Source organism: Arachis duranensis, chromosome 10 (genome assembly GCF_000817695.3).
Source record: "Arachis duranensis cultivar V14167 chromosome 10, aradu.V14167.gnm2.J7QH, whole genome shotgun sequence".
Taxonomy (NCBI): Eukaryota; Viridiplantae; Streptophyta; class Magnoliopsida; order Fabales; family Fabaceae; genus Arachis; species Arachis duranensis.
The window spans coordinates 88,639,930-88,652,702 of NC_029781.3; the positions used below are offsets into that span (position 1 = coordinate 88,639,930).

Consider the following 12,773-nt stretch of genomic DNA (forward strand, 5'->3'; position numbering starts at 1 on the left):
ATTTATAATTTAAGAATTGTTTTCGCTCTTCATCTTATGAATTTGGGTAGAACGGAAGTATGACCCTTTTTCTATTTGAGATCTTGTATAACTTGGAAAAGCTCTTTACTTGAACAACAGCTTGAAAACAATTTCTCCTAAATTTTAATTATTTGGATTTAATAGAATACGTGATATATAATCCTCTTATTTTTGGGTAATTAGAATTTTTGTGGCATATAAACCAGAATTTGAACTTCACCCTCTAATTGGAATTAATTGACCAAGGCATTGGCAGTCAATGAATTTTAGAGGAGACTAGAAAGGTCTAAGGAATTAGGGTCTAGTCACATATAGTTTGCCATAAATTAAATCCTACATGATTAAAATAGTTAGTAAGAAAAGTTAATCAGGAAAAATAGATAACTCTGAAGCCTTAACTGTTTCTCCAATATTTTATTTTCAACTTATTTACTTGCATGCTTGCCTTCTGATATTTTCAAATTAAACCTTTTGAATATCTCAAAACCCTTTTCTGCTTGCCTAACTAAGTAAATCATTTAAACATTGTTGCTTGATCCGTCAATCCTCGGGAGATCGACTCTCATTCACCTGAGGTATTACTTGGTACGACCCGATGCACTTGCCGGTTAGTCTATGATTGTAAAATTACCGCACCAATCACCTCAAATAATTTCCTTGCAACATCCACACGCCCATTTCTCGTATACCCGGCAACCATGCTAGTCCAGGTCACCACATTCCTCTTCGGCATCTCATCAAACAATTCCCTCGCTTCATCCAGACGCCCCTCTTCACAGTATCCACTAACCATAATCGTATATGCCACAACATCCTTAACTGGCATCATATCAAACATGTCACGTGCATCCTCAAAATGCCCACTCTGCAACAACCCACCAAGCATCACAGTCCAAGACACCACATTCTTATCTGGCATCTGCCAAAACAATGCTTCAGCCTCTTCAAGCATACCCATTTGAACATTACCACGGACCATCGAAGTCCACGAAACCACATTCCGGTCTGGCATTGTGTCAAAAACTCTCCTGGATTCAACAATCATCCTGTTCTTTATGAACCCAAAAATTAAGGTGTTAAAGGACACAATGTTCCGTTAGGGCATTTGGTCGAACAGTTGGAGAGCCAAGTTGGGTTGGCGGGTTTGGAAGTAACCGAATATGAGGGCGTTCCAGGAAGCAGTAGTTCGTTGAGGTTGGGGAATTTGGCCGAACACCTTGTGGGCGTAGGAGATTTGACCGGTGCGTGCGAAGTGGGAAATGAGGTTAGTGGTGGCGGTGCAGTGTGTTCTAACGAGTTGCATGATGATGGTGGTGAAGAAGAAGCGTCGTCGATAACGTGAGGTTGCATGGCGAAAAGTATGACTCAACATAACTTCATCCAAATTTGTTGTCAAATTTATTTATGATCGCTATGCTTGTGAAGACCTTATTCTTATTATCAAGGTTGCGAGAATTGAGGGAGGAAGGAAGGTGCCGGCGCGGCGAATACTCCACAGCTGATCAGAGAGAGACATCCCAGCGAGAGAGACAGAGTGAGCTCGAAGAGGGACGGTGAGGAGAAGCGAGCAGACCTTCCACGAGCAACGACGACACCCACAGTTTGTCCCTCTGGGGGCGACAGCACCCTCTACCGCAATGGGATGGTGGCTGGGTTCCAAGAAGGGTTTAGAACGTTAGGGTTGGATTGTCACAGTGAGAGTGAAGAGAGAGAAAGGGGCAGGGTGGGGTAACAGAGACCTTTAAGGACCCAATCCTTTGTCACTCCTGCATGCAGCTCATAGAGGATTTGTGGAGTACATATAGGTACTACATTTCAATGTAGGTGGCTACTCAATGAAGATGTCTTTCCTTCTTAAACAGTTAAACATCTCAAATCATCTAACAGTATTCGCCTGAGTAGTCACCAAAGATGATTATAGAATAAACAAGTACCTCGCAAACAATGTTTTTTCCATGTGATAGTGGCTGCATGCCAGTCAAAAGCTCCATAAACACAACTCCAAGACTATAGACATCGCTCTTATCTGTCAATTTATGAGTTAACAAGTACTCTGGATCTAGATAACCCTACAAGAAAACTAACAACTTAAGGAATGTTCTATTCAACCTGCAATGCCTTTAGTCGTGACAGAAAATTATGTCGCTAGAATTAGTCTTAAAAAACCTGCATAGAAATTTCATAATTGCATTGCCAATGATTGCATAAATGATATGAGTTGCATAGTTTATATTATCTTGAAAATTTTTTCATAATAATAGTCTTACTGGTGTTCCCTTCACAACTGTTGACACATATTTAGGTTCATTCCCTTCATCTAGGTGTGGTGCAAGCCGCGACAGTCCAAAATCTGCTACTTTAGCAATGATCTTGGAGTCTAGGAGTATGTTTGATGCTTTGATATCTCGATGGAATATCGGAGGATTCGCCTCAGTATGCAGATATAGTATTCCTTTGGCCGAATCAATCGCGATGCGCAATCTCATACCAAATGTTAAGTTTCCCTTTGTGCCTGCCACATTATAATATCCATAAACTTAGCCCTTTAATCATGGTTGTTAATAAATATTTCATTCAAATGTAGTATTGAAGTCCTTATCTTATATTTCTCATATTTAACTCTCTTTTCCCTATGCTGTTTTTAATCCTTTTTCTTGCCTTTTACTAGTTTGATTATACCTTTCTGATTTGACTTTTAAAACTTCCACTCAAGATAATATCTCATTTTAGGAGTGAAAGAGAGATTCTTCAAAAAATAATTCATAGAAGTTTCATACAAATTTAATCCTTATGAACTCACAATGCAAATAAATTAGGTAGTAGCAGATATCTGTATTGTACTTGACTTTTAGACTAGTTTTAATAGATTTCAAAAAAAAACTACATTCTCATATCTAAAATCCAATCACATAAGATGCCATTAGGCATAAATTCATAAACAAGCATATGAGTCAAAAGAAATATTTATTGTGAATAAAACAAGCTCAAATTGATATCATGGAACTCTAATGTAAAAGTTATGACAGAATCTTATATAAGATTATGTGTATGATTTCTAACTTCAGAAGATTTTCTTCATTTTGATCACATAGACATACTGGTACATTAGCATTTGTAGCTATAACAAAATACCTGCTCTCCTTCTTGATCAAGTGAGGTAGAAGGGGCTTCAACTCCATTTTCAGCTCATGACTTGGCACTTGATCATTCGGAATCATTGGAGGTGGCAAGGTGTCTTCAGTATGCTCAGAGGGCTTCCCCACACTTGCACCTTGCTCCATGTTCTTCTCATCCACTGCCTCTTGGTGAACTTCAGCCATAGTCTCATCAATGATGTCACACTGGAAGATGGATTGGTCTTTCGGTGGGTGCTTCATAGCTTCATCAAGGTTGAAGCTCACTGCTCTTCCATCAATCTCAAAAGAATAGGTACCTGAGAATGCATCCAATTTAAACCGCGAAGTCTTCAAAAATGGCCTTCCAAGCAAGATGGATGAAGGTCTTCCTGAGTCATTAGGGGGCATCTCTAGAATGTAGAAGTCAATAGGAAATGTCAACCCCTTAATACTCACCAAAACGTCTTCTGCAATGCCAACCACTGAGATTATGCTAAATTGAATTGGAGAACACATGTTTAGGAATTTAGGTATTATATATTATTATGTGAAAATGTGAATATAGTTGGGCACTTGTTTATGTATCTAACACCTTAATCATATGCACTACCTCCTTTATGCATATCAGTAAGCAAGCATGTTAATGACACTATCATACCAACATATGATTTCGCACATAAAAAGCTAAAATGGAAAACTAAATTCATGCCAAAATAACAAGCCATATTTACCTTACATAATTTTCTACAATGAAGTCTTAGGCTTTTATATGCATTAAAATATTTGCTTTAATCTAAGTTATTCCTTTATGATTATTTTGCAAGAGATTAATTGCAGCTTTCAGGACGAGTTCTTAGCCATAAGAATCACCTTAACAATTCAATGTGCTTTTTTTTAAATGAACAATTCGATTTGTTAGTTATCTCTCAAGCAAAACTAAGAAGAAAAATAGACATAAAAGTCGTAGCAACTTGAAATGTTGGTTTTTAAGAGTGGAAATAAGAACAGGACACAACCTCTTTCAGCAAGAAAATTAATTCAGTCTAATTAATATCACTGTAAAAAAACTTTTATCTTATGTGGCTGAAGTACAAGAGAAAATAAGAAAGACTAGGAAAAACTACTTACTCTTTTTACGAAGACTATTTATGATCTCTTTATCCAAGGTATCAAGAGTAAACCACCGTTTTGACACTTTGAAAAAAATTTTACACCATCATTTGATTAAATTTGTCAAACATTTTTTATCTTTCCAGGACTATTTTGTTAGAACTAGAATCTTTCAAGTGACAAAATGCCGGTTTACCCAAATATCAATTTCTTATCCTTTAACTTCATGATGTTTTTTTTATTCTAGAAGGGAAGGGAAGAAAAAGTTTTGAATTAGAAAATGGATTAAGCTTTATATTTTAAGGCCTTCCCTTCTATCACTTTCCCTCCAAAACGTAGATAGTACAATATGAGTATCATAGGGGCTACTAAACAATTAACTTGCAATGAATGTTTCCTCCTGTATGATATGGGGTTCCATCCCCATCAGGAACTCCATAATCACAAGCTAGATCACCCAAAATACAGCAGTAAATGGGTAATAGCATACACATACCAGTAACAAACATCATGCATAACCTCTTTGAGCAGCTAAAATTATTGGTCTTCAGTATAAATGACCAATTTTTTGAAAGTGAACACTCTCATGCCATCCATTTAAATAGCAACACAAAGACTTGGAACTGTAAGAATATATAAGCATTAATTTCCTTTTTAACAAGAAATCATCAACAGAATATTCAGAAAATAGCAATATAATACTCACCCCTATTATGTTAAAGATGAGGTAAAGGCTTAAATGTACTAAGTAGCGAAGCTTCTCTTTGGCTCAGAAATATAGACCATCGAGAAAGCCCTCCAAAGAAAAAAGCAGCCTTGCTATTCCAATAGACTCCTCAAGTTCAAGGTGATATGTAAAGATTTGTTTCCAGGAATCACCAATAATCCTTGCAAGAACAGTAACCATCCTTAAAATGGTGAAATCTATTAGCATCCCTCAAAATAATTTCTCTTCCATTAACTTTAGCAATCAATTTGATTGCAGAATGGCTATTCTTATTTGAAATTTAAGTATGGTAAACTTTAATATTTTATGTTATTAGTCATTATAAGACTATAAGTTAATGTTTTATGTTTAAAATGCATAAGATTTTAGAATAATGCATAATATTGTATTATTTGTATTGATTTAAATATTTGGTGTTATTAGATAATATTAGTATTGATTGTAGTTGCTTTAATTTTAGGGAAGAGTTGGTTCTTGTTATATTTTTCTAAGTGAATTTTACCATGTCAAATAATGATTGGAATCTTGAAAATTTGGATATTTTCACATGCTAGCTTACAAGAAGGTAATGTTAACGGCCCAGTTTTCACCTGATTTTTACCCGGTATAATCGTGACCCGAAAATGTGTAAATTTTATCAAGTCTAGGATCGGGTTCGGATCTAACAAATAGGTCCAGTATATATTTCGGACCGAATCTGAATCATATCAAACCCGGTTTTATTCAACCCATAAACACCCCTAAGATTAACCATGTAATTTAGCATATAATTTTTATGGAATTATGTGGCATTCTATTTCTAGCTAAGAGTAGAAGCAACAAGATTAGGATTAACACAAAACGTGCTGTGGAGAAATTAAAGTCTTATAAGCAGTCACTATTGGCCTATTGCGAACTGGGATGTTAATTAATTTTGGTAGACATCATCATCATTTATTTTTATTGACTAAGAAAAGCATTACTCCACAAGCAGCCTCTTATAGAGTCATTAGATGTTTCTGTCATTCCATCTATGCGGCTATGCCTCTATATTAATTAACTATATTGTTTTCAAACTTTTAAAGAGATGGTTGTTTCAAGATTTTTAATTGCAGTAGTAGAAAAGCCTTATTTAGACCGAGAATTGTAAAATTTTTGGGAAAAAATGTAGAATAATCAAAATTCAAAATGTAAAATTATTAACTTGAATCAATTCAATTGAGTAATTTTAAATTTTTTAGTTTGCATACACAATCAAATATCAGAAAAAAAAAGATATATTTACATTTTTTTATAAGTGTATATAATAATTTATTGACTAATAACAAATATTTAAATGGAGTTTAAATCTGCAAAATATTAGTCATGATTTACCGGACCAAGAGATATGGTAAAAATAAAAAAAAATAATCATTTGCAATTTGTTCAACCCTGTTAAAGTTAAGAACACTTCGGACACAATGCTAATCAATTATTATATCATTCTGAAACGTATATTTTGAATAATAACTTGGACAAGTACACTTAATTTTTTTCCCTGCCAAAACCGGATAGAGAAGGAATTTTCATTTTTCCTATGAATATATATAGTGGGACTTTAATCAAATTAGGTTGATGTAGTGATTAGTTCACTAGTCTGTTTAAGTAATTGTTGGAGATTCGAATTTCGTCTTGTGCATGTAGCAATCTATTGGTCAATAACAAACTCTTAAATAGAACTCCAATCCACAACGAATTAGTTTTTGACTTGTCAGGTTGAGGGATACTATAGGAAACTACAAAAATATAGTGTGGTTTTTGGGCCACAAGTTGAGAAAAGCATGGAAAAAATGAAAATTTTCATGGGAAAAAAAAACAGTGATATTTTGAATCCAAAATTTCATCCATACTAACATATAAGAGAGAGGACCAAATTTGATAAATCGGACATTTATTCTATTAACTCGTATCTGCAGGTTTTGCAGGTTGAGATGGTACCAAAAGATATTTTAACTTTTTAAGTTACAGCTTTACTATCTCTATTTGGAGGGGATTAGTACCAAAATGATGTGTGTGTTTTATATAAAAATTAAAAAGGAGATTGAGAATGATTACCATTTGTTTATTGATTGTGAGTTTACTTGGCATATGTGATGCGTTTGGTTGTTAGCCTATGATAAACTATGGTCTATTTCAAAAACTATTAAGCAACTTGAGAATTAAACAGGTACACTTGTCAGAAAGAAAGAACATAACAGGTGATTGGTTGATTTTTTTGTTATCTTTTAGAGTACTTGACTGAAAAGGAATCACAGAATCTTCAAAAATCAAGAAGCAAGTATTACAGAAATAATTAACAGGTCAATTAGAAATTACAAAGAGTAAGAGCTACACAAAGTGAAGTGATATTTGATTCTTTTTTGTTGTTGATAGCAATATCGAAGATAAATAAGAATTACTTGTAGTTTTCTTGTGTTGTACGCTTTATTGTTATTACACTTTATTGTGTTGTTTCGAATCAAAAAAAATTCGTCCAAAAATAAAAAAATATTATTTGATTATACATTATGCATAAAAAAATGGAAGAAACGGTTAGTTTGGTATTGGTATGAATGTAAAATAGAGTAGAGGGTGAATTTTCATAGATAATATTTCTATATAATGAAATGACAAACAAATTTTTTATTTTATAGAAACTGCATAACTCAATAATGAAAATTAAATATATAAATTCTTAATCATTAAAAAGATCACACAATTCTTTTGTTGAGTTAAAAGAAAAAATCCTATATAAGTATTTATCCGTCCACACAAAAAAATTCAGGGATATTATACATCTATGTAACCATGTAATCAAGTTGGTCCAATACTAAAAAAACCCAATATCATTAAATGAAATGTGAAATACACGCGCCTAACACACATGAAATCGCTCTTGGCCAATGCTTCTTCTCTTCTTCTTCTCTTTTCCATCACGCTTCTTCTTCTTCCTCTCTTCTCTCGTTTACGCACGGAGTGTCTTCTTCTTCGCGTTCCTCCTCCTCCTCCTTTTCCTCCTTCTTTTTCGCGTTCCTTCTTCTTCACGTGTTTTCTCCTTATTGCCATTCTTTTGTTGTTGTTGCTGCTGTATAGTACTTGAGTGAACGAAACATAATCCATTATATAAAATCAAATTCAAACAGCTTTCTGCAGAATGAACCGAATACAGTACTCATGGTGAACCGAACATAATACTCATGGTGAAACAATTGTATAGTACTGAGTGAACGAAACATAATCCATTATATAAAATCAAATTCAAACAGCTTTCTGCAGAATGAACCGAATACAGTACTCATGGTGAACCAAACACAATACTCATGGTGAAACATTTGTATAGTATTGAGTGAACAAAACATAATCCATTATATAAAATCAAATTCAAATAACTCTGCCTACAATTTCCATATTATCAATTCAATTCAATTCAGTACACCTCCATTCATTTAATTCAATTCAAATTAGCAATTGCATTCCATTCAATTCGATTCAAAATTGAATAATCCAAACTTTGCATTCCATTCAACTAATTTGAAGTTGAGTCATTCATTGTTTCGATTCAGAAGTGCATATCGAAAAAGAAAACAAAGAAGAATAGGAAGAAGATAAATGTAACGTAACCAGATCGAAATAAGAAAACGAGATGAACGCGACCAGAAGAGAACGACGAAGACAATGCAAATCAATAAGGAAAAACGCGAGCAGAGAAGAAGAAGAAGAAGGAGGTTTACGTTGTAGCAGAAGGTTTATGTTAAGCAAAGATTTACATTGCAGCACGTTAGATGTAGCGCGTGTATGACAAACGAATGAAGAGTTGGGGGACGCGCGTGTGGAGGAAATTACTTGGTTAACATTTTTACATGGATGCAGAGCTTTTCCGAAAAAAATTATACATAACATTTGATTAATGAAATTTTCACCCTCTTTCACTCCCAAACCAAATACTAATAAGCACCAAGAGATAACCAACATCGTCACATTTTTTTTTCAAGTACAAAGTAAATACTCAAGTTTTTATATGTGAATATAATTCTTTAATCAAATAATTTGGATATAAAAAGGAAAAATACTAGCGCCTAACGCAATAATAATAATTACAAATTGATGTCAATTCTGTGTAATTTCATATTATAAAATCAAGATATAAACTTGCATACACATTGGTTGCAAAGTTAATCAATGGTTGCAATTAGTAATTTGGGTACCAAAACATGCCTTTTATGCCTTCAGGGTCAGCTTCAAAACCTAAATTCCGGTAGAAATCCACAACTGCATTCAACATACAAAAGAAAATGTGAAACTCCAAGCATGAAATGAAACCCTAACCTTCCAATCAAATGTTGGACTAAAGGAATAGCAGAATGTTCATAGTGTGCCGGCCATCAACAAGAGTCGATGATAGTCGGATCGAAGAACACGTTTAACGAAGTAACATGCCCGATGATACTCCTAACCGAGGATATTCCTAACATGCCCCTTAAATATTTTAGGGTAAATTCCTAAATTTACTACAAATTCTCCTAAGGTTAAGTTATATGACACTCAATATACTCACATGTAGTTATCTTCATGTGAAGTTATTAATTAAGAACCGTTAGATAATTTGACATGTTTGACTAAATTGTTATCTAACGGTCTCAACTAACAGCTTCACATAAAGACAAATGTATGTGAGTTTCCTCCTTCTTACCTTATATTTTATAAAACATGATGTTGATTTCTCTTATAAACGTAAGGCTCACCTTCCCATAGGAAAAGGCAATGACTCGATGTAAGCATGAAAAATTAAGGCCTGTCGCGTGTAATATTACCTAACTTCAAGAAGGTCAGTGTAATTTACCCTAAGGCCAAACTATCGAAATGATAGCGCAAGCACACAAAATATCTAAGCACTAATGACATAGCAGTCAAGTTCTATTATATCGGACATTGTCGATGATAATAAGTGTAAACTTTGCGAATGTTGTTATACCTTTACTATCTGCAAACAGAGTTATATTGCCGATGTCCCTTTGCAAAAGAGCTCGAATCAGTTTCTCTACAAGAGCTTTACCAAGACCTTGGCCCTATACAAGTTACAACGACATCAATAACCAGTACTTCAGCTAACGCAGCCGGAATTCATGCTTACACGAGGCACTCAAGCACAAAAATGATTTGGCAGAAATGCCTGAATTTGACACCACTTTATATGCATACAAGCTTAGCTTCCTCTGAATTCAAGTGCATTTATTTTACCCAACATACTTTCAAGCAAACATCAGAATATAAGTTGCTCATAAAGCATGATAAAGGTTATTGCTTATTGGAATTGTTCTTTCTTTGCCTTAAAAATTATAGCTTAATTTTTATGTTATAACTTTTAAGTTCAAATTAGACTCCAAATATAAACTCTTTCGGTAAGCAGAACCAAAATTGAAGTTAATGTTTGGTTGACAGAAAATACCTGGTAACCAGGATCAACTAGGACATCCCAAATTGTGGCATTGAAGGCATGGTCTGAAGTAGCACGAGCCATGCCGATTAATCTCTTTTGTTCATTCCCCTCTGTGAAATAACTTCGCCAAGTACACCAAAATGTTCATCAAATAGGTTTGGATAACCACAGGCACAAAGAAAAAACATAACTGAATAGTCAACGTAAACGCAGGACACAGCAAGGAATCTTATTATTTTTACCTGACCCTGGAGACTTTCTTACAGAATGCAATGAGGCTACAATATAGCTATTTTTTAAAGCAGCAGCTAATTTCGACAATGGCCTCCGTGGCCACCCTACCTGTTAAAGAGATTAACCACTCGTCATATGAGTGCGGGTTTGTTTATTGAGAAAAAAAGAAAAAAATAAAAGGGACAATTCAGTACTGAAATTTTGGATTTAAGTAAACTATTTCCATGAATGATGTAAATAGGTAAACGAGTTCTTTATGTTGTTAATTGTAAAGGAAACTAGAATATTGAACAAGAAATTAATTATTGTTATCAGTCCAAAGATGTAATAAAGGAAGTTCTTGATGATTTTCATCAATTCTTCAGATAAGATTTAGATGAATTCCAAGGCTAGCATATGCATTATTACACCAAACAAACACGATAATAGAAACATTAATGCACGACATAAAGACGCATTAGATACACACCTTGTCACAGAGAGCTTGAAGGTCATAAACATCAATATCTCCACCTGAAGAAAATATTATTTGCTCAATTGTTCCATCAGGTTCAGTCTTTTCAACAAGGACAAACTCTTGAGGCAAAGGTTCTTCATCTTCTTCATCTACGTTGGGTGGATCAACAACTTGTGTAGTGTTGTTCTTAATCAACCTGAGAAGGAGAACAAGCAAAGGAACTTTCAAGATAAGAGATACACTATTGGTCAATATATCATATGTAATTGATAGGAGGTTAAATTATTCAAGAAGCTCATATAGTTTCATTCAATCTTCAATTAGATCCTAATAGTTTAAGACTTTGCAATCAAATCCATATATTGTATACAAATTTCAATAAGGTCCGGATTCTATCCAGAGACAGATACACCGAAACAGAGAAAGAGAAAGGAAAATAAGAGACAAAGACTTAAAAGAATAGTATTAGTATTCTGTTTGGAATTAACAACAGACAGAGACAAAAACACAAGTTATATATTTGTATCTTGTTTGGATAGATGATGACGAGCATGAAATGCATGACAAAAGACCCTATAGACACGTTTTTCAGTCAAATCTCTCTAATTTATATATTTTGTGATGAAGGCCCTATACTGTACAAAACTTCTCTTTTAATTTAGTCATGATGAGGAGGGAGACCGAGATCATGTGAAGATTTGGGGATGAAGAACAAGGCTTTATATATGCGAGGGAGCGAGGAGAGTTAGTTAGGTCATTTTGTTCAGAAAGGAATGTGAGGATGAAGGGTCTCTATACTACCCAGGACAATTTACGTATCGTTTCTTCTATTTTCTGCTATTTCATATTGTAATGCACACCAATTTCCGGTTTCTGAGGTTGAATTCCACCCCAGAACCTCAGATTCCACAATACATTCAGAACTGCTATAAATTCTTTGTTCTGTACAAAACATTCCTTATACAGAAGGCTGTCTTGGCATTCAGTCTTATAAAGCATTACTAGGGAACACAAAAAAGATTACACTAATCAAAGCAAAAATTTCTATACAACAAAACTCGTCGAAAGTGTACCTACCAGAGCTACAAAATCGAATGACAACCGGCAAATATAACTAAATAAGAACCACCCCTGCAAATTGAAGGAAAAAGTAACTACTCCAACATGTTAATTACCAAACTAAGGCTTCCAGATTTAAATTATTGCGAATCATATGAGCCATGTTTTCTCACAATCACAATGCAAACCGCAATACAAGCCACAATGTAGCCATGTTTCCATTGAATATCCAATAGATTTTGTGCAATCCAAGACTAATAAATACAATGTCCAAACATAATGCCATTTTCTATCCCATTTTTTCAATCAAATTGCAACATACCCAGATTTAATTGACTCCCAAAATCCAGCCTTGAGCTGAAAAGTCTTCAACTTTCTGGTTTCTGCATCAAAAACACAAAACACACAACATAACCCACAAATTAAAAATCAAAACTTGACAAACAAAAAATGATAGCATAATAATAATAATCATAATACCCACATGAAGCAAGAGAGTGAGAATAAGAGAGAACCTGTAGCAGAAAAGGAGTAACTAAGATTGGAAGGAATCAATAACTGTGTTTTCTGAATAAACAGTGGGCAATTTGCAACAGAGAACCTACAACAACAAGA

At 34.2% G+C, this 12,773-nt stretch overlaps 2 protein-coding genes and 1 pseudogene across 2 annotated transcripts; all 3 read right to left on the reverse strand.

Annotated features, from left to right (window-relative positions):
- The window catches only part of LOC127743196 (pentatricopeptide repeat-containing protein At1g56690, mitochondrial-like), a 34,341-nt pseudogene extending 32,458 nt beyond the window's left edge, over positions 1-1,883 (reverse strand).
- LOC107470701 (probable LRR receptor-like serine/threonine-protein kinase At1g06840) lies at positions 1,462-2,653 on the reverse strand. The gene is made up of 3 exons (XM_021134057.2): positions 2,289-2,653; positions 1,956-2,090; positions 1,462-1,650 (listed from the first exon to the last, which is right to left on the reverse strand). The coding sequence occupies exons 1-3, from the start codon at positions 2,505-2,507 to the stop codon at positions 1,462-1,464; spliced, it is 543 nt and encodes a 180-aa protein (XP_020989716.2). The 5' UTR covers positions 2,508-2,653.
- Positions 2,654-8,933: 6,280 nt separating this feature from the next.
- Positions 8,934-12,759, reverse strand: LOC107470795 (probable acetyltransferase TAP2; the record flags this gene model as incomplete). Its single annotated transcript, XM_016090214.1, is given in 7 exon segments — positions 8,934-9,240; positions 9,944-10,037; positions 10,418-10,518; positions 10,651-10,750; positions 11,112-11,295; positions 12,481-12,541; positions 12,674-12,759. Coding segments are annotated over 7 exon segments (706 nt in total), but the record flags the coding sequence as incomplete, so codon positions are not given.
- Positions 12,760-12,773: the final 14 nt, after the last annotated feature.

What these genes read in the sequence shown, in the direction of transcription:
- LOC107470701 (XM_021134057.2), bottom strand. Translation starts at nt 2,507, where the DNA reads ATGAGATTGCGCATCGCGATTGATTCGGCCAAAGGAATACTATATCTG. An exon ending in CAGTTGTGAAGGGAACACCA is followed by an intron (nt 2,091 to 2,288) that starts GTAAGACTATTA and finishes GTTTTCTTGTAG; the next exon opens with GGTTATCTAGATCCAGAGTA. An exon ending in GAAAAAACATTGTTTGCGAG is followed by an intron (nt 1,651 to 1,955) that starts GTACTTGTTTAT and finishes CCATTGCGGTAG; the next exon opens with AGGGTGCTGTCGCCCCCAGA.